At 42.1% G+C, this 22117-nt stretch overlaps 2 protein-coding genes across 5 annotated transcripts in view; one reads left to right on the forward strand and one right to left on the reverse strand.

The window, feature by feature from the left end:
* The first annotated feature begins 251 nt into the window (after window positions 1–251).
* On the forward strand, window positions 252–17040 carry LOC112225615 (MOB-like protein phocein). Of its 4 annotated transcripts, none has more exons than XM_024389719.2 (8): window positions 252–486; window positions 2491–2646; window positions 14261–14323; window positions 14619–14719; window positions 14814–14943; window positions 15258–15337; window positions 15436–15547; window positions 16198–17040. In XM_024389719.2, the coding sequence occupies exons 1-8, from the start codon at window positions 484–486 to the stop codon at window positions 16327–16329; spliced, it is 777 nt and encodes a 258-aa protein (XP_024245487.1). In that variant the 5' UTR covers window positions 252–483; the 3' UTR covers window positions 16330–17040. The 4 variants fall into 4 exon arrangements, with proteins under 4 accessions (XP_024245487.1, XP_024245486.1, XP_024245485.2 ...); XM_024389717.2 differs by lacking the exons at window positions 252–486; window positions 2491–2646 and adding an exon at window positions 11192–11344 and having other exon boundaries at window positions 16198–16357; window positions 16745–17040; XM_024389716.2 differs by lacking the exons at window positions 252–486; window positions 2491–2646 and adding an exon at window positions 11192–11344.
* Window positions 17041–17179: 139 nt separating this feature from the next.
* LOC112224869 (raftlin-2-like) overlaps window positions 17180–22117 on the reverse strand; it is a 43885-nt gene continuing 38947 nt past the window's right edge. Inside the window, exons 5-8 of the mRNA XM_024388487.2 lie at window positions 21200–21306; window positions 20466–20569; window positions 19660–19738; window positions 17180–18754 (exon numbers count right to left, since the gene is read on the reverse strand). Of these exons, the coding sequence (XP_024244255.1) occupies window positions 18548–18754; window positions 19660–19738; window positions 20466–20569; window positions 21200–21306 (497 nt within the window). The 3' untranslated portion in view covers window positions 17180–18547. The remainder of the gene's footprint in view (window positions 18755–19659; window positions 19739–20465; window positions 20570–21199; window positions 21307–22117) is intronic.

Consider the following 22117-nt stretch of genomic DNA (forward strand, 5'->3'; position numbering starts at 1 on the left):
CAAATTAATGGGCTATCTATGTACATGCATAAGGTAAATTACTTTATTTGGTGAGTTTATCGTGTAAAAAATGAACTTGTCACTGTAATGCTCGTTCCTGGGCACCCAGATTCCAGAATGTACTATTGGAGAAAAAAAGAGGGGTCAAAGTTGGCACATTGTGCAACATTGCTGCGAATTGCAATCACATAAAAACTCATGAAGCATTAGTTATAATTTCATCATAACTGTCCTGACGAGTCCCCCCTGCACAAGTGTGATCATTTTATGTTTGCACGTGTTACGACGTGCTTTTTTGCGTTATGTAGAGGTTATGGAATATTCTGGAACGGAAACTGTCCGGGAACCGTAAAGTAGACACGCATGCGCGTCCCACTTCTCGATATTTCCTCACGTGGAGTTTCCGCTTCAGCCTGTTAGATCCACACTCAAGAAGAAATCGGCGCTCAACATCACGAGGTTTCAACGACTTTTCACTTAAAGATGGTAAGGCATTCTTTCTCAAAACAATGTCACATAGCTAAGATATCATTTAGGATACTTAACGTTCTGCCACAAACAGACTTGCTAGCTAGCTAGCTAGCATAACGAGTTTCATAACGTGAGCAAACTAGCTAGCTTGCTAATTATGCCTTGTTTTCTCTCAGACAAGGTCAGACAGATGTTGCCATTTTCAGTGTTCGCACATAGTCGAGCTTGCTAGCACCACTGCAAGAATACAGGATGAGAAGAGTTTGGCAGCTTCACACTGCGCAAAGTACTTCAGACAATGTCAAGCGAGCTGCCATGCATGATTGTGCCAAAGCAGATCATTAACAGTTAACAGACCACTTGAAACATTCAATCTCCAATCGTTGGTTATTGGTGAAAATATACATCTGAATTTGGTATTGCTAGCGTTGTACTTAGAATGAATGAAGTGATGACACGTGACGTGACCCATATTTTGCCTAAACTAATGAGGCCGCATGCTGTGTGGATGATCCTTTGTGCACAACGTTAGCCATCAGTTTAAAAAAAAAAAAAAGATATATTTTTTTTAAATCTCATTTTACATTTCATTAATTGATCGATTCAGTTTTTTCTGGTTCATTGTCGTGTCCTTGCACAACGACAATATGAAATACCGGCTCCTTATCAACCACTTCTGGTTTACGTTGCTTCAGACGTCGTGATCCCATGTGCAACTGCGTCAGAGCATTTTAATTTGGTCCGGGCTATACAGGGTCCTTGGGAGGTTAGGTAGAGTTTAGGGTAGGGAAGCCCAGGATAGCACTGACCATTTTCATTTGATTATTAATTTCAGCACTTGCTGCTTGTTTAAACATTTCAGACTAGCCTATATACACTACAATTAACTTAACTTTAGTATGCAACACAATTACAAGTTGGAATACTGCCCATTACCCTAAATGTGATAGACTGGGGGATTTGAAGCATGAGACAAATCAGTTACTGAAGAACAGACCTTGAATGTTTTCTCTGGGGGTCTGGGTCCTTGAGACCACTATCTAGACCCCACAAAGCTTTCATCGCCATGCGGGGGTGTGTCTTGCTGACTTGTTCTGGAATTTACTCCAACAGTCCCGCCATGATTAGTCTAAAAGATTATCTGTGGGTCAGGGTTCTGTCCTTCACTGAGATCATGGTAAACATTGGCAGTACACCCCCCCTGTTCATCCTCCACCTCCTGTTTCAGAGATGCCCTTCACTCAAGGTCAAAGATAAATTTGCTAGCAGACTGGCAGCTGGTGTTGCAAATCTTCTGTTTTGGTACCTTGCAATGTGCTGGCCACATAAAGAACCCACACTCTTCTTAGTAGTCTTAGTTTAAGCTTGAAGATCGTCCTACATCAGTATTCAAACAATTGCTTTCTTTATACCCGTCATTAGTGAATTACAAAGGGTTTCTTTGTTGCCTTTGGCAGGCTCTACTTGGCAAATTGCATGGACACTGCTAGTTATCAAGGTCCATCGCTATGGATATTCCTCCCCCAATCTAATGTAATGAAGCCTCTGATTTCCTGTTGCTGTTACAGAGGTCTGTATAGGAGAGTACCACTAACCTGTAGTATGTAGGTTTATGAATACCTAGTTGGTAACTTGACCAAACCAAGAACTCTGGGAAGACGCCAAAGGTTTTAAATGTACATATTCCACCAAAAATGTCCTTATTTTCAGTGGCAGATGGCTACAACGCATTTGGCTATTTAAGGGGCCACTATGGGGGGCCCCTCCTGCTTTTGTTACTCAAGTCTTTACCAGTTCACACAATGGATCTCAGGCTCTACCTAGTGGCTATTTGAGGGTATGACCATTGAATGCTAAGCACTCACTGTAGAAGAGTCCAAAACTCTTCAACTCTGATGTGCTATTAAGCTAAAATCAGTTGCAATGTTTGTTTTTTTGTTTTGTTTTTTAAAGTTAGATTGCAATGTTTTGTTTGTACATTGTCTCTGTCAAATTAAATACTTCCCCTTCATCTTATAGGCTTTCAGGAAATTCCTTCCCATGTTTGACCGGGTGCTGGTGGAGCGTCTGGCTGCAGAGACTATGTCGAAGGGGGGCATCATGTTGCCAGAGAAGGCCCAGGGCAAGGTGCTGCAGGCCACAGTGGTGGCAGTGGGACCAGGCTCCACCAACCAGGTAACTTACTGCTCCTGTTTCACTCTCTCCGGCTAAACAATAGCTTATGGCTGTGCTGTCGAACTAACTGGCTTGTCTGTCAGGTGTGCAGTTGATCAGATTTCAATGTCAGGAGATTAGAATTGTTTATCTTCATGGACCACATTGATACAATATAGTAATCTTTTGATGTGAGAGCTTGCTGCTCTGGCTTGTGGCCATAGAAAGAGATAGATAGAGGACGCAAATTTATATCTGTGCCATTATAGTGTCTGACAGCATGGGCAGTGCCATTGGGGGCTACTATTCATAGGAAACCCCACCCAGTTGACTACTTTAAAATGGTGCAAGCCCCTCAATGGTGCTGTCCATGCAAAAATGGCTTTTGGCCACTAGAGGCTTCTATCATTCTCTATGGTTGTCTAAATGTGTTGTCTACTGATCCCATTCAGAAAGGATATCTGACACCCATGAGTGTCAAAATTGGAGAGAAGGTCCTTCTGCCAGAGTACGGAGGAACTAAAGTTCACCTGGAAGACAAGGTATGTCTAAAAATGTTATCTATAAAATATCATACTTATCTAATACAATGATTAGTAATGGGAGTAATCTACATGTTCATTAGAATATAAATAATTATGACCACAGTAAAAGCAATTGATTCTTCTAATTGTCTATTCAATTTCCACATTTGTCTTTCAGGAATACTTCCTGTTCCGTGATGCTGACATCCTTGGCAAATATGTAGAATAATCCTTTTTGCTGTACAACCTCCAGTCATCCTAATATAGGTTGCCTTGTTTTTTGTTTCTTATGTTATTCAATTGTAAATAATTCTGATCATGTTTTGTTACAATAATAAAGTTAACTATTGAATCTAGATGTGTTGCCTCTTTCATACTCCTGCCAAGCAGATATTCTATATGTGCAAGTGGGGACTCTTCGTGCTGAGGAGTGAGTTTGACAGATATAACAAGTTGAATATGCATGAACTTTCCACAACAATCAGATCTGCATAAGACTTTGTTGAAGTACCAGTTGATTAGCAACTGGTTTTGGTAAATGTTAAAGTCCTTCCACTCCTGCAATATACTTGTTCCATGAAATTAAAGATTCCTTTCAAATCAGGGGTGAGCAACTACTTCTCTATTACTGCAGATACATATTCTATATACAGCAGCTTCGGAAAGTATTCCGACCCCTGGACTATTTCCACATTGTTATGTTACAGCCTTAATCTGAAATTGATTATTGAGTAAACAAAATGGTGTAGGAAAACACAATCTACACACAATGAGAGTCAATTCAGGTTTTTAGAAACTTTAGCAAATTTATAAAACTATTACGTTCACAAGTACTCAGACCCTTTACTCAGTACTTTCTTGAAGCAACTCTGGCAGACTAGAGGTCAACCGATTAATCGGAATGGCTTTTTTTTTTTTTTTAAAAAAAAAAATTTTTTTATACACCTTTAATTTAACTAGGCAAGTCAGTTAAGAACATTCTTATTTTCAATGACGGCCTAGGAAAGGTGGGTTAAATGCCTTGTTCAGGGGCAGAACGAAAATGTTATTTTGTCAGCTCGGGGGTTTGTTTTTTGCAACCTTCCGGTTACTAGTCCAACGCTCTAACCACCTGCCTTACATTGCACTCCACGAGGAGCCTGCATGGCAGGCTGACTACCTGTTACGCAAGGGCAGCAAGAAGCCAAGGTAAGTTGCTAGCTAGCATTAAACTTGTCTTATAAAAAACTCTTAACATAATCACTAGTTAACTACACATGGTTGCTATTACTCGTTTATCTAGCGTGTCCTGCGTTGCATGTAATCGATGCGGTGCCTGTTCATTTCTCATCGAATCACAGCCTACTTCGCCAAACTAGTGATGATTTAGCACTGTCGTTGCACCAAACCTTACCATAAACATCAATGCCTTTCTTTAAAATCAGTACACAAGTCTATATTTTTAAGCCTGCATATTTAGATAATATTGCTTGCTAAAATGAATTTCTTATCGTTAGGGAAATTGTGTCACTTCTCTTGCGTTCCGTGCAAGCAGTCAGGGTATATGCAGCAGTTTGGGCCGCCTGGCTCGTTGTGAACTGAAGAAATTAATTTGCCAGAATTGTTCATAATTGACATAACATTGAAGGTTGTACAATGTAACAGTAATATTTAGACTTAGGGATACCACCCGTTAGATAAAATACGGAATGGTTCCGTATTTCACTGAAAAACGTTTTGTTTTCGAAATGCTAGTTTCCAGATTTTACCATATTAATGACCCAAGGCTCGTATTTCTGTGTGTTATGTTATAATTAGGTCTATGATTTGATATTTGATAGAGCAGTCTGGCTGAGCGATGGTAGGCAGCAGCAGGTTCGTAAGCATTCATTCAAACAGCACTTTTGTGCGTTTTGCCAGCAGTTCTTCGCTGTGCTTCAAGCACTGAGCTGTTCATGACTTCAACTCCCGAGATTAGGCTGGTGTAACCGATGTGAAATGGCTAGCTAGGTAGTGGGGTGCGCGCTAATAGCGTTTCAATCGGTGACATCACTCGCTGAGACTTGGAGTAATTGTTCCCCTAGCTCTGCAAGGGCCGCGGCTTTTGTGGAGCGATGGGTAATGATGCTTCGAGGGTGGCTGTTGTCGATGTGTTCCTGGTTCGAGCCCAGGTAGCGGCTAGGAGAGGGACGGAAGCTGTTACACTGGCAATACTAAAGTGCCTATAAGAACATCCAATAGTCAAAGGTATATGAAATACAAATGGTATAGAGAAAAATAGTCCTATAAATACTACATTAACTACAACAAAACTTCTTACCTGGGAATATTGAAGACTCATGTAAAAAGGAACCTCCAGCTTTCATATGTTCTCATTTTCTGAGCAAGGAATTTAAACATTAGCTTTTTTTTTTACATGGCACATATTGCACTTTTACTTTCTTCTCCAACACTTTGTTTTTGCATTATTTAAACCAAATTTAACATGTTTCATTATTTATTTGAGGCTAAATTGATTTCATTGATGTATTATATTAAGGTAAAAGAAAAGTGTTCATTCAGTATTGTTGTAATTGTCATTATTACAAATAAATAAATTGGACGATTAATCCGTATCGGCTTTTTTTGGTCCTCCAATAATCGGTATCGGCGTTAAATTCATAAATCGGTCGACCTCTAGTGATTACAGCTTTTTACATTTGTATTTGGAGTTTTTCCCATTCTTCTCTGCAGATCCTCTCAAGCTCTGTCAGTTTGGATGGGGAACGTTGCTGCACAGGTATTTTCAGGTCTCTCCAGAGATGTTCAATCTGATTCAAGTCCAGGCTCTGGCTGGGCCACTCAAGGACATGCAGAGACTTGTTCCAAAGCCACTCCTGTGTTGTTTTTGGATGTATGCTTAGGGTCCTTGTCCTGTTTGAAGGTGAAACTTCGCCCCAGTCTGAGGTCCTGAGCGCTTTGGAGCAGGTTTTCATCAAAGATCTCTGTACTTTGCTCTGTTCATCTTTCCCTCGGTCCTGACTAATCTCCCAGTCCCTGCCTCTGAAGCATGGTGGTGGCAACATGCTGTGGGGATGTTTTTCATCCCCACAGCATGTTGCCACCACCATGCTTCATCGTAGGGATGGTGCCAGGTTTCCTCCAGGTGTGACGCTTGGCATTCAATCTTGATCTCATCAGACCAGAGAACATTGTTTCTCATGGTACGAGTCCTTTAGGTACTGTCATGCCTTTGGCTATGCCGGATTAAGTGATATGACATGCTATTCTATAAAATAATTTCTCCGTAATGAATATTACCTGATTGAGCTAATCATGTAAATGTAATTAACTAGAGAGTCGGGGCACCACAAAATAATATTTATAGAGCTGTTATCTTCCGAATAAACTCTTAAAGACCTAGTAATATTTTACATCAATAGCAGTCAATATTAATCGTCACCTTAATTCAGTCTCATCTGAAAGTTGTAAATTCTTGGTTATCTGCACGAAACCTGGCTAACATTTATTTATTTACTAAATACCTAACTAATCACACAGAATTACACATACACGTTATTAATCATAACTTGATTACAAATGACGTCATAAAGGAAAACGTCCCTAGCGGGTGGAACAGATATGACAGCTGGTTACACAAAAGGGCTGGGTTTGAGTGAAAGAGCGGGAAGACTGAGGGACACAGGGAGAAGCTGTGCTATAGTAAATACAGTATCTTATGCATTCTAAATTACTGCCCATTTGGAAAAGGAAAATGCAATAAATATTTACTCTGAGCTGCGCTTTGGTAGGTTAGTGGTAGATGGAAGGCTGTGTTGCCCAACCGAGTCCTTTGTCCTTTGAAGAATGTCTCTGCTGGTAAATTGGATACGTTGTAGTAACGTCGTTGTGTGGTAGACGGAATACTCTGTCTGTTCCTTCCTAACCTGCATTTGCAGCTGCTGTTGCTAACTCAACAGCTAGGAGATATCACTTCTGTAGTGAATAAGAGTTCAAAGTTCATACCATTCGCAACCAAAGCTCACACTGATGTTGGCTTCGTTCTGTAGTTATTATCTGAACCATTCTGACATCGGAACGTCGTCCTCACATCCTCGGAACAGGAGGTTATATTGTCGTCAAGGCTTTCTATAGGAAGGGAGAGGAGGGAGGGTTTGAAAAGTTTTATAGCCCATGTCCCTTCACAGGGGCGGGCCACTGATTGAGCAGAGCCCTACCTTGTGAAAACCCAAATCTCACATTTTAGAAGCTAAAATCACATCACAAATAATTTCATGTTCAAACATTTAAATTGAACAACAATTCCATGTGAATCTGATAACTCTGATGTGTAGACTTTCCACTGTAGAGTTTGTCATTTTATCATTGATGAGAATGTCTCAGATGACAACCGAACTGACATCATATTCATGAAGTACCAACGCATATGTTCAATTGGTCGGATTACCAGAATATAGATCATTTCCCCCCACCTTCTGATGTTCCCAGAATCTCTGTTAACCAAGGTGATTGCAAATGTAACATCAGTAGGGTAGAGAGAGGAAAAAGGGGGGAAGAGGTATTTATGACTGTCATAAACCTACCCCCAGGCCAACAGCATGACAGTACCTTATGGCAAACACCAAGCGGGCTGTCATGTGCCTTTTACTGAGGAGTGGCTTCTGTGTGGCCACTACCATGAAGTCCTGTTTGGTGGAGTGCTGCAAAGATGGCTGTCCTTCTGGAAGTTTCTCCCATCTCCACAAAGGAACTCTGTCAGAGTGACCATTGGGTTTTTGGTCACCTCCCTGACCAAGGCCCTTCTCCCCTGATTTCTCAGTTTGGCTGGGTGGCCTGCTCTAGGAAGAGTCTTGGTTGGAGTCCATTCCAACCAAGACTTGGCACGCCCCCATTCTAATCGACGGGCTGTAGTGGAGCAGTTTGAGAGCTTCAAGTTCCTTGGCGTCCACATCACCAACAAACTAACATGGTCCAAGCACACCAAGACAGTTGTGAAGAGGGAACGGCAAAACCTATTCCCCCTCAGGAGACTGAAAAGATTTGGCATGGGTCCTCAGATCCTCAAAAGGTTCTACAGCTGCACCATCGAGAGCATCCTGAGGGGTTGCAATCACTGCCTGGTATGGCAACTGCTCGGTTATTCTTACCTTACTTTTTTAGGGATTTTCTTAAAACTGCATTGTTAAGGGCTCGTAAGTAAGCATTTCACTGTAAGGAGAGTTGTATATTGTATTTGGCACATGTATTTTACCTGTTGTATTCGGCACGTGACAAATAAAATTTGATTTGGTGGTTCCAAACCATTTAAGAATGATTGAGGTCACTGTGTTATTCGTGACCTTCAATGCTGCAGAAATGTTTTGGTGCCCTTCCCCAGATCTGTGCCTCGACACAATCCTGTCTCGGAGCTCTACGGACAATTCCTTCGACCTCATGGCTTGGTTTTTGGCCAGAAATGCACTGTCATCTGTGGGACCTTTTATATAGACAGGTGTGTGGCTTTCCAAATCAAGTCCAATTCATTGAATTTACCACAGGTGGACTCCAATCAAGTTGTAAAAACATATCAGGGATGATCAATGGAAACAGGATGCACCTGAGCTCAATTTCAAGTCTCATAGCAAAGGGTCTGAATACTTCTGTAAATAAGGAATTTCAGTTTTTAATTTTTAATAAATGTACAAAAAAATTCTAGACCTGTTTTTGCTTTGTCATTATGGGGTATTGTGTGTAGATTGAGTAAAACATATTTAATCGATTGTAGATTAAGGCTGTAACATAACAAAATGTGTAAAAAAGTGTGTGTGTGAGTGAGTTAGTGGCGGCAGGTAGCCTAGTGGTTAGAGTGTTGGGCCAGTAACCAAAAGGTTGCTGGATCAAATCACCAAGCTGACAAGGTAAAAATATGTAGTTCTGCCTCTGAACAAGACAGTTAACCCACTGTTCCCCGGTAGGGGGTCATTGTAAATAAGAATTTGTACTTAACTGACATGCCACGTGTCAGTGATATATATATATCCGGAGGAATGCAGTGGTGTAAAGTACTTAAGTAAAAAATACTGTAAAGTACTACATAAGTCGATTTTTGAGGTAACTGTACTTTACGATTTATATTTTGGCCAACTTTTACTTTACTACATTCCTAAAGAAAATAATATACTTTTTACTCAATACATTTTCCCTGACACCCAAAAGTAGTCGTTACATTTTGAATGCATAACAGGACATGAAAATATTCAAATTCACGAACTTATCAAGAGAACCTCCCTGGTCATCCTTCTGATCTGGTGGACTCACTAAACACATGCTTCCTTTGGAAATGGTGTCTGAGCTTTGGAGTGTGCCTCTTCTTCTATGAGGTTTAACGGCAGTTGGCATCCAATTTGTTGCATTACCGCCACCTACTAGACTGGAGAACAATTCCCTTACACTTTGCTTAACACATTCCACTACTTTCCCCAATACTACACATTCCTTTGCCTCATGCCCTTCTGCACATTTCTCATACCTTGGACCCTCCCTCCTACACACTGCTGCCACATGGCCATAAGCTTGGCATCTGTAACATCGTAACGTATTCGGCACATAAGCTCCTACAGGATAACTTATGTATCCTAGCTTCACTTTGTCTGGCAAAAACTCAACTTCAAAACTCAAAAGAACAGACAATGCCTCTTCTGTTTCCCCTTTATGCGTCGCATCTAACAACGAGCATCACATACACCGGGATTCTTTCCCCTCTGCTGGTCAACTTTTATATTTACTGCGAAACAACTTTTCTTGCCCCCATTTGTTTTACTCCGAGCGCCTTCTCCCTCTGACCAACACAAACAATTATCACTAGACCACTTCTGGTTACCTTCACCGATTCCACATTACCCAACTCTTTCACCCACCGCGAAATCACAAATGGATCAGCCAAAATAGCCAACTTTTCCCATAAACTTCACTCCTGTCACTCATCTCTATCCTGACCCTCTGTGCATACCTCGGTGTCCGATAACTTCACCCTCATTCACTTCCATTTCTCCTCCTGTCTTCATCTCCCTCTGCTTACACTTTCTCCCCTTCTTTATCAAACCATCTCCCTTTTCCACCATTCTTACCCGACTCAAGCATACCCTCTTCTTCCCTCTCTTTGACCTTCTCTCCACATCCCTCCTCCGTTTTCCAAGTACACGTCTCCTTGTGATAATACTGCACTACTTACCACCATCTCGTTCCCGCCTTCTCCAGGGACTTCCCTTCAACTTCTGATTGCAATCTGGAGTGTGCATCTGGCTATCCGTAAAATGTTAACATAAGAAATAGTCCCGTCTGGTTTGTTTAATATGAATTTTAAATGATTTTTTACATTTGATACTTAAGTACATTTAAAAACCAAATACGTTTAGAAGTTGTATTTTAACAGGCAAATTTGACTTTTACTTGAGTCATTTTCTATTAAAGATATCTTTACTTTTACTCAAGCATGATAATTGTGTACTTCTTCCACCACTTGAGGAATGTCCACTGCTTGGTAGCCTTGCATCTCCCTGTCCGCGCCCCTGGTCACACACAAGTCAAATAATTGTGTACTTCTTCCACCACTTGAGGAATGTCCACTGCTTGGTAGCCTTGCATCTCCCTGTCCGCGCCCCTGGTCACACACAAGTCAAATAATTGTGTACTTCTTCCACCACTTGAGGAATGTCCACTGCTTGGTAGCCTTGCATCTCCCTGTCCGCGCCCTGGTCACACACAAGTCAAATAATTGTGTACTTCTTCCACCACTTGAGGAATGTCCACTGCTTGGTAGCCTTGCATCTCCCTGTCCGCGCCCCTGGTCACACACAAGTCAAATAATTGTGTACTTCTTCCACCACTTGAGGAATGTCCACTGCTTGGTAGCCTTGCATCTCCCTGTCCGCGCCCCTGGTCACACACAAGTCAAATAATTGTGTACTTCTTCCACCACTTGAGGAATGTCCACTGCTTGGTAGCCTTGCATCTCCCTGTCCGCGCCCCTGGTCACACACAAGTCAAATAATTGTGTACTTCTTCCACCACTTGAGGAATGTCCACTGCTTGGTAGCCTTGCATCTCCCTGTCCGCGCCCCTGGTCACACACAAGTCAGTAAATGTGTGCATCATTTGCATCCGGGCATTCTGTCGAGATGGTCATGGCGGAGGGTACTGCAGTTCTGAGGAGGAATCGGCCTGGAACCAAGGCGAAGGTATGTTTCCACAAAGCGGAATACGATTGCATATGGTAAAGAGACCAACGGTGACCACGGTGGTCTTACAGGAACAGTGAATTTCATTCAGATTTGGGGTTTTGAGTCGTTTCTCTGAACGGTTAGCTCGGAGTTGTCTTTCCGGAAAATAGGAAGAGTCGGGCTTGCAACTGGGTAGCGTTAGCTAACGCTAACTAGGCTAGCTAAAAACGACCACAGAGAATTTGAGACTTGCTAGGTAGTTAGACTTTAAAACAATGAAATATAAACACCATCTGAAAACCACTGTACTGTTGATAGCTAGCGAACTAGTAGCTAACCTAGTTTAAGTTAGCTAGATATCTAAGTTAGATAACAGCTGTAATTGTTGACATTAGCTAGCTACCGTTTAACTGTTAGCGAGCTATTTTGACATGGCTAATTGTTCATGAGCTGTAGTCTTCAGCTACTGTACTTTAGCTAGCTGGCTAAAGTTATATTATTTCCCATCAACTAGCTATCAAGCCATGTAACGGTAATTATGTGTAATTATACTTATACGTGTCCCCAATGTAGTTAGCTAGTTTACCAGTAACTGTAAACGTAGCTAGCTAAATGTAGCTAGCTAAATACTGTATATTGTTTATTTATTAGATCACCATTACTACTCTTCCTGAGGTCCAAACAGGATTAAAACAATTAGCTACATCACAACAAAACGCAACAGCCTACATAATAAATAAAACAATATATCATGCGATACTTTATTATGCAAATATACAATAGTGACGTGTCGTTTAAGATTAGGGAGGATTTTTACTTTTTTATGAGCATGTCCTTATTTATATTACAACATATTGGATATTCATATTCCATTCACCCAGCTCAATGTAACCTCGATAGTTTTAGCTAGGTTACTACACATTATACTTCAATTTTCCCTATACCCATCATCATGTTTCTACAATCTAGACTGCGAATGAAAGTTTACAACAGGTGCACAGGTCAAGAGAAAATTGAGTAATCAAGGTGACAGTGACACATTTAATACCTCCTTTGCACACACTTGCCTGCATCTAGGGTGTAGTCATTAGTGTAAACAAGAGATTCTATTGGACAAATATATTTATCCCCGTTCTGTTTGCTTCCGTTTAAGAAACGTTTTTCAACAAAATCTGCAGAATGAATACACCCCTGAACACACGCCAACACAGTTAACATTCATAGCAGCCACATACAAACAGCATGATTACTTTTCTAGTTGTATTCCTTCTCCCATCTATGTGCGCTCTTTCTCTCACATTTTCCCTTCGCTTGTGGACTTCAGTGCACAACATATCTGCTGTCTGTGACCAGGCGAAAAAACCTTTCCAAACCAAACCTTCATATCATAATCGCTAACTGCTACACACAGCCTACATCGTTGGCACCATATTAGCTAATATCATAGTCAACAAAACTCTACAACTAACACGTAAGTAAATCCGCTACAATCATGCAGTACAGTCAGCAGGCAGTTTAGCAGTTACACCGGCAGGCCCTGGTGTCAATTCATAAACCAAAAGCTTACCTTGACTTGGTTCCAGTTTTGGATAGCCATAGCATCCCTCTTTGTTTGAGCCAGGTGTTTGAGTAGGCTAAACTAGCTAAGAAAGCGAGAGAGAAGAAATATAGCTAGCTCTCTCTTGCTTCTTCATTTTTGAAGGAATTAATTTGTTCAAAACTTATTGTCTTTCTCTCTTTGAGTCACAACTACTCACCACATTTTATACACTGCAGTGCTCGCTAACTAGCTTATGTTTTCAGAACTAGATTCATTCTCAGATCCTTTGATTGAGTGGACAACATGTCAGTTAATGCTGCAAGAGCTCTGATAGGTTGGAGGACCGGGGGACGGCACACACTTTTTATACAGTTTTCATCCTTATGTTACACACTCACTCCTCTGTTAATGATTCATCCCATTGGGCATTTAGCCACCATTTTCTTTTTGCCTTGAACTTATTTCAGCTTGGTTTCCATTTTCTTGTTGGCACAGAGTTTAGGGAATATATTCTATTTGTGGTGTAACCATAGCAATGATACAAAAAGAAACAGACACACATACTCCTAATGCAGGTATATGTCTAATGGTGCTTTTAGTAGTACACACCTATGCTCCTAATGCACATCTAATGAACCTCACGGGACTGGGTAATGGCTTCCCTTACCCTAATAACCTATTGATTATTGGTTTCCCTTAGCCTTATGACCCAGACACACATGCCTTCCCTTAACCTAATGACCTATTGATTAATGGCTTCAGAGTGCACGTCTAATGGCCCAGACACTTATGGCTTGTGTTGATTCTGCTTACTACTCTGAGATGTATAATGTGCACATATATACTGGAAAATTCCCAATATCCTCCACCTACACCATGATGCTAACCTACAGAGTGCTGTTGAGGATACTGTAGACCTTCATAGCAAAACAGTGCTTTAATAAATTATTTGGTGACGTGAATATATAAGTTTCTCAAGTTTTAATGTCACATGCACAAGTACATTGAAATGCCTTTCTTGCAAACTATTTAGCATTGTTTTATCAAAAAAATGTTTCACAAAAAAAATATGAAATTCCCCCTCCACTGATATCAAATATTTTTTTACAGTGCGTGTCTCTTCACAGTCCGCGTTGTGCCGTGAGGTTTTGTTTTTATCTGTTTTTTTACATCTGATTTTACTGCACGCTTGAGTTACTTGATGTGGAAGAGTTCCGTGTAGTTCTCTCTATGTAGTCTGAATTTCCCAGAGTCTGTTCTGGACTTGGGAACTGTAAAGAGACCATCTGTCTAGTTAGATGAAATATGAAAGGCTGAGAGGTGACACTATTTTGCCCTTTGAGCCATAGCCACACATACACTGAATATGATTATCGCTCCCTCTCTCACTGCAGGATTTCTACAACTGGCCAGATGAATCCTTTGAAGAGATGGACAGCACGCTGGCTGTACAACAGGTGTGGTTGAGTTAGCTAGTGGCGCATGACTGTGGAGTCCATTTTGAGCTTCAAGTGTCATAATTTCAGAATTCTGTTCGTAGCTGTCAAGTGCCAAGCCTGACGCTGACATGGTGTGCTTTATTTTAAGATGGCTGCCTGCTTCCCTATAAGATGCTTCATAGGTTATCTATTAATGGTTGATTATTGTGATCATTGTCACCCATGTCAGAACCTATTTCTTTTAGCTAGCTAGGAGGATGATGGCAAGATGTTTTGATCACTAACCTCAGCACTTCCCCTGTCCCTCATTCAGTACATTCAGCAGAACATCCGGTCGGACTGCTCCGGTATCGATAAGATCCTGGAGCCACCAGAGGGACAGGACGAAGGGGTGTGGAAGTACGAGCACCTCCGGTACAGTAGCTGCACGACACACTGAGATCAAAAACCTTACTCCGTGCGGGTGTGTTGACCCACTCTGTGTCTACCATTCTCCCATCTGATACAGGCAATTTTGTCTGGAGCTGAATGGACTCGCTGTGAAACTGCAGAGCGAGTGCCACCCAGACACCTGCACCCAGATGACAGCCACAGAACAGTGGATATTCCTGTGTGCTGCACACAAGACCCCCAAAGAGGTGACTGTTACTAAAATCAGGATGAAGAACGATTGTTCATGTACACTTATAATCTCCACCCCTCAGAGCCTGGTTTCTTCCTAGAGAGGAGCCTTTCTAGGGAGTTTTTCCTACCCACTGTGCTTCTGCATTGCTTGCTCTTTGGGATTTTAGGCTGGTTTCTGTTTAAGCACTTTAGGACAACTGCTGATGTAAAAAGAGATTTATAAAATACATTTGATTTAATTCACTCGGGATTACATTTTTCAGCTCAGCCTGCAATGCACTATTCTGTATTTAGGATGCATGTACATTGCCTGTGCTTGGGTCCACAGTGCCCTGCCATTGACTACACCAGGCACACGCTGGACGGAGCTGCCTGCCTTCTCAACAGCAACAAGTATTTCCCCAGCCGGTGAGCACTCACACACACACACACACACACACACACACTCACTATGTAAAGGAGTGCTTTGGTTCTCCACTCATACGCTTTCAATCTCCCCTCCCCAGTGTGAGCATCAAGGAGTCCTCAGTGGCCAAGCTGGGTTCTGTGTGTCGCCGGATCTATAGGATATTCTCCCATGCTTACTTCCACCATCGGCAGATATTTGACAAGTATGAGGTAAGTTGAAGGTTCACACTTCCCAAATAGACTTGGCAGTGAAGTATGATTTGGGCTCTTCATACCAATTGAAAATGACAGTAAAGCTTCATTGGGACATTCATTACTTGTTTGAATTAGAACATATAATGCACTTATCCACACCACATGTGCAACCGATTGAGCAGGAAATTAGTGATTACCAACTCCTTTATTCGCCGTATGTAGCCAACCAGCTATGAACATATTCCATCTTGTAGTAGTCCCATGTTAAGCCAACAGGTGGCACTACAGACTTAGACAATAGGGAAACACTGGACTGATACTGTCTACCGGAGCTGAATAGAGTCTGGGACCTGTGCATGTCCATAATGGCCACTTCATGGTCTACTGTACTCATGCCCTGTGGAGTTCAGCCATGTAATGACTCCAAGCAGACCAAAGCTATGGCTCTACATACAACAGTTAGTTCTGATTCTGGATGCTGATTAGCTGCGTTCCAGACATGATTTACTTCATGACAAATCACGGCTGTGACAGTATGGTTTCATGGTAAACGGTCAGTCAGCCTCTAAACTAGTGCATCAGATCGCATCAACTCATCCTCTTGTTTAGGGGTTGAGGCTGTTTCTGGACAGGGCCCAACTCTCATCCCCTTTCCTTCCCTGTAGAACGAGACCTTCCTGTGCCATCGGTTCACGCGCTTCGTGATGAAGTACAACCTGATGTCCAAGGACAACCTGATTGTTCCTATCCTGGAGGAGGAGGTCCAGAACACCTCAGCTGGGGAGAGCGAGGCCTGAGAGGAGAGCTGCACACAGGAGACCAGATGTGAGTTCAAATACTAGTATTCAAATACTGCTTGATTGAGCTTGCCTGTTGCAATGAAACCAATGAGTCCCACAAGGCAAATCCCACCCACCTGGTACTCCAGGCAGGCTAAAGCAAACACTCAAAAGTATTTGAAGAGATTTCAGATAGTATTTGAAACCATGTCTGATGCAGCTACACACTAGCCAGACTCACTACTCTGTGGGGAATGTTACTTTAACCTTTTGAGCAGCTAGATTTACAAAACATAATGTATTGATGACAAAGACACACCCTTATGGGCTCCCTGTATATAACCCCTGCTGCCCCCCCAATCATGTGTTTGCTGGTGCGTTGCTTTTGTTCTCTCTCATTGAATTACAAATAGACTCCTTGCCACTCCTGTAGATCTGAGGCTTGGATAGCTGGAAGAATATGCAGACATTTCCAGGAAACCCATTTGGAGGCAAGATGAAGCTATGACCATAATGCTTCTCGGTATCCAATCTTCTCTAGTTTACAGGTGAGGCTAGGGGTCCATTTGTGGTTCAGAAGCCCTCTAGGCTTGTTGCTCTGAGTACACACCGCTCTCATCATTAAGTTATTTTGTGGGAGGAGTCTTGTCTATCCGCCCCTTTTTTATTTTCCTTTAAATAATTACATTTTGTTACTGTCGACATTTGTCTTAATAAAAAAGACTATTACCCCGTTGTTGACCCCCCTCAAAAAAATCCCTTTATGTATAATTTGGCCCCATCTGTTATGACTTTATTTTAAAACATTCAGCTTGTAAAAGTCATGGGAACATCTGAGGTATACACCTCTCAACACCTAGATGAAGAAGGCAGATGTGAGTGTGGGGCCACTGCTGGAACCGTCAAGAATTAACTTGTCCTGTCCATGGCCTCTCCTATTTAGCCTAGTGCTTTAAAAGTAAATAATTGGTCAGTAAATGAGGAAATCATGGGCATGTGTTTTTCTAAAGTGGACACAGCTGAATAAGGAGAAATAAACACTGATAGCAAAATATTACATATTCTCAAATGAAAACACTGATTTGTTTCACCATCCCCAAAACAAGGGGGCTCATAAACCTGTATTGTATAACTACAAATGTCCATCATTGTGGTGTTCTCTTATACAAATGTCATCTCCCTTAGTAACACAATAGGGCCTTTGTCTGAAGAACTGAGGAAAGGAATCATCACTGGGCAGAATGAAAACAATTGAGGCCTGATAACCAATACCATAAAATAATAACTACCAGCTATTTCTAATGACAATAGGTGCAGGAATAGAATCTGATGCCAATGAATAAAAATGCACACTAATGATGACATCGTGAACAATCAGACAATACATGTATAGCCCTAATGTACACATCTAGAGAAGGTTCAGTATGTTATCAATTCATTCCCAGGCAACCCTGTGGCTTGGCAGTCTGGTATGTGGAAATAAAACTCACCCATGCAATGACTGTACAAATAATCTTCTCCAGGCCTGAACTCAAACACCCCTAGTTTGACAACTATCACAGGAAGATGTCTGAATAATATTGCAAGGCCCTGGACAGTAGCACCAACACACAGCAAGCGTGTATTTGTCCGCCTGGTACGTTTCCTTCCAGCTGGGTGTGTTTGAGACAGGGGAGAGGAGCAGGAAAGGGAATACCTAGTCAGCTGCACTACAATGCATTCAACCCAATGTAGCTGTGCTTCTGGCCCGTGTCACCATGTGCCAGAGTAGGTGTGATGTTACACGTCGGAGGATGAGAAAGTTGTATTGAACGGAGTTGTTGGCAGTTCTGGGGGAGGGGGTCCCAAAACGTGGGGACACGTTCCAACAACCAGGTGTGTAGTTGGACAGAGTTCAATCCAGTGGTCTGTGTGTGTCTGCATGGAAGCTTCTTCCTGGTTCCCCCGGTCATGGTGGAGATGTCCTGTGCTTTCTGCTGGTCACAGTTGTGTGAATGTGTGTGTTCTTTCTCATCATATGAAAAAGGTGCTGTGTGAACGATGTGATGTGTGACTCTGGACTGTTAAGTGCATATGTGTGAGGGTACGAACAAAGGTGTCTCGACAGCTTGCTTTTCTCAACAAAATGTATAAAAATAACACTTCATAATTTTAAAAAACAGTGCCAAGTTTTGCTTTTCTAGTCTTCTTGGTTAGGGAAGCGATTAGAGGGATATGTATATGTCCATTTCAGGGGTCACATGCAGGTCACCTCTGCCGCCCCGTCATCATGCTCGAAGCCCCCCTCTAGGTGGGACAGGGTGCTGGGGTATCCCCCTCCGAAGACAGGGAAGCCCCCGATACCCCCAGCGGTGGGGGACAACTCCACATTGGGGGGTGTTAGGGGGCTGCCCACACCTCGACTCACAGAGCCAGTGGACACGTCGCTCTGAATGGACCCGGCCTTGGAGAGGACAGAGAGGGTAGGATAAGAGGAAGAGTCATTCATGTGTCTGATGGTGACTATGCAGTAACGCTAAACATTATGCAAATAAGTCACAGGTCATTCAAATATCTAGTAAAAGCAACATGCAGATGTGTGTAAGGGCAACTAGCTTTCAGTCTCACTTCAGAATTAGACATTTCGAAGTTGAGTGTTAAGGTTAAATTCAGGCATTATAGTGTAGCAATTTAAAACCTCTTAAAGATCTCTACAGATCGGTGTCCCACCCTCGGGACGGTTGAGCTAAAGTGCGTTAATGTGATTAGCATGACGTGTAAGTAAGCAGGACATAAACTAATCTAACTGCACTGTCCAATTTACAGTAGCTATTAGTGGAAGAATACCATGCTATTATTTGAGGAGAGTGCACAGTTATGAACTTAGTTATTAATAAACCAATTACGCACATTTGGGCAGTCTTGATACATTTTGAACAGAAATACAATGGTTCATTGGATCAGTGTATTACTTTCCACATACACTGCTGCCATCTAGTGGCAAATCTATATTGTGCCTGGGCTTGCATTTCGAAGATGGCAAAAAAAAGAGTTTTTTTCTTTATCCTTTACCAGATCTGATGTGTTATTCTCCTACCATCATTTCACATTTCCACAAACTTCAAAGTGTTTGCAAGAATATGCATATCATTGCTTCAGGTCCTGAGCTACAAGTAGTTAGATTTGGGTATGTTATTTTAGACAAGAATTGAATAAAAAAAGGGTCAGATCCTTATTAATACAATTCATTGATTTGTATGATACTGCTACATCTCACTTTGCTTTCATTTTCCACTTCCCTTTATCATATTAAAAAATCCACATAGAACACTACTACAGGAAAGCCGCTAACTGAAACCAAGCCCTCACATGGTTCCTCTGTGGTATTGAAGAGGTCTTGATTGGTCTCTGTAGGAACACCACATGCTTGGTTGCCAGGTTACCATCACTAGACAAAACACACAACATTACAAACGTTTATGAAGGAAAACAGTCAAATAAGGCGTGAGGACCCGGGCTACAAAATTGACGTGTTTGTTCTGGACCATCAGGCGTGTAAATTAAGTGAACATATTTAAAGTACTACTGAAGTAGATTTCTGGGATATCCGTACTTTACTATTTATATTTGACAACTTTTACTTCACTACATTCCTAAAGAAAATTACATACATTTTCCTTGACACCCAAATGTACTCGTTACATTTTGAATGCTTAGCAGGACAAAAAAAAAAAAATCAATTTCACACACTTATCAAGAGAACATCCCTGGACCTCCCTACTGCCTCTGAAGGATTCACTAAACACATGCTAAGTTTGTAAATGATGTCGGAGTGTTGGAGTGTGCCTCTGGCTATCCCTAAATTAAAATAAACAAGACAATTATGCTGTCTGGTTTGCTTAATATAAGGAATTTGAAATGATTTAGTATATTTCAAACCGTAGACTTTTACTCAAGTTGTATTTTACTGGGTGACTTTCACTGGAGTCATTTTCTATTAAGGTATCTTTACTTTTACTCAAGTATGAAAATTGGGTACTTTTCCCTCCACTGCCATCAGGCAACACACAAAACATTTAAGTGCAATGTCAGGTTCATCACTTGAGTACAGAGATTTGAGCCAAGACTGGTCCAACAACATTAATATCAAAATGTCCATCAATTATGTGTGTTACCTGTCATGGCGGATGATATGTGTGGGCAGGACACAGGTGAGCAGCCAGCCGAACTCAGCCAGTGTGTGAAGGAGTGGCCCGTAATCTGTCTTCACATCAGAACCCTACACAGCACAACAATGTTGTCAAACACTGGATAAAGGTAATTGTTGAATGTTTTCTACACTTGTTTATCCATCTTGTGTTACCATTAGGGTTGCTGACACACAATCTCCACCCCCCACAGACATGATGCTAATCCCCCACACACACACATGGTGCTAATCTCTCCCCCCCCCACACACACACACACACAGTGCTAATCTCTCTCCCCACACGGTGCTAATCTCTCCCCCACACACGGTGCTAATCTCTCCCCCACACACGGTGCTAATCTCCCCCCACACACGGTGCTAATCTCTCCCCCCACACACGGTGCTAATCTCTCCCCCCACCCCACACACAGTGCTAATCTCTCCCCCCACACGGTGCTAATCTCTCCCCCCACACGGTGCTAATCTCTCCCCCCACACACACACACACCCACACACACGGTGCTAATCTCTCCCCCCACACACCCCCACACACACAGTGCTAATCTCTCCCCCCCACACACATAATGCTAACCTCTCTCTCTCTACAGGATCTTCCCTAGGGAATACCTACTGCAACACATTCACCTGTCCTCACTGACTGACCCACGCATGCACACACACACACACACACACACACACACACACACACGGCTCTCTGACCTCGATGACGATCCATTGCTCCACTACGATAGTGTCATTGGCAGGAGGGGCAGTGCTTCTCTCCTCATAGACAAACAGCCCCTCTAGTGACCTGGGCACAGGCTCACCTGACAACAACACACACACACTCACAGTAAACTATACTGAACAAAAATAAACGCAACATGCAACAATATCCAACCGAGTTACAGTTCATATAAGGAAATCAGTCAGTTTAAATAAATAAATAATTATATAGATATCACATTGCTGGGAATACAGATATACATCTGTTGCTCACAGATCCCTTAAACAAAATAATTGTAGGGGTGTGGATCAGAAAACCAGTCAGTATCTGGTGTGACTACCATTTGCCTCATGCAGCGGACATCTCTTTCGCATAGAGTTGATCAGGCTCTTGATTGTGTCATACACATCAATCAAGAGCATCACAAATATGCTCAAAGAGTGACGTCAAGTTAGAATGCAGGCCATGGAAGAACTGGGTCATTTCCAATCTTCCAGGAATTGTTTACAGATCCTTGCGATATGGGGCTGTGCATTATGCTGAAACATGAAGTGATGACACCGGATGAATGGCACGACAGGATCTCATCACGGTATCATTAAAATTGCCACCGATAAAATGCAAATTTGTTCGTTGTCCGTAGCTTATGCCTGCCCATATCATAACCCCACCATGGGGCACTCTGTTCACAACGTTGACATCAGCAAACCGCTCGCCCAGACGACACCATTACAAGTGGTCAGCGGATGTGAAGCCGGTTGGACTTACTGCCAAATTATCTAAAACGACGTTGGAGGCGGCTTATGTTGTCACATGCGCCGAATACAACAACCGTAAAATGCTTACTTACACGCCCTTAACCAACAATGCAGTTAAAAATATTTACTACAATTAAAGTACAAAATAAAATG

The sequence above is a fragment of the Oncorhynchus tshawytscha genome, linkage group LG26, assembly GCF_018296145.1.
Source record: "Oncorhynchus tshawytscha isolate Ot180627B linkage group LG26, Otsh_v2.0, whole genome shotgun sequence".
Taxonomy (NCBI): Eukaryota; Metazoa; Chordata; class Actinopteri; order Salmoniformes; family Salmonidae; genus Oncorhynchus; species Oncorhynchus tshawytscha.

Excerpts from the sequence above, each read along its gene's own strand:
- LOC112225615 (XM_024389719.2), top strand. Across the intron at positions 2,647-14,260 it reads GACCAGGCTCCACCAACCAG|GATTTCTACAACTGGCCAGA; the intron begins GTAACTTACTGC and ends CTCTCACTGCAG. Across the intron at positions 14,324-14,618 it reads GCACGCTGGCTGTACAACAG|TACATTCAGCAGAACATCCG; the intron begins GTGTGGTTGAGT and ends TCCCTCATTCAG.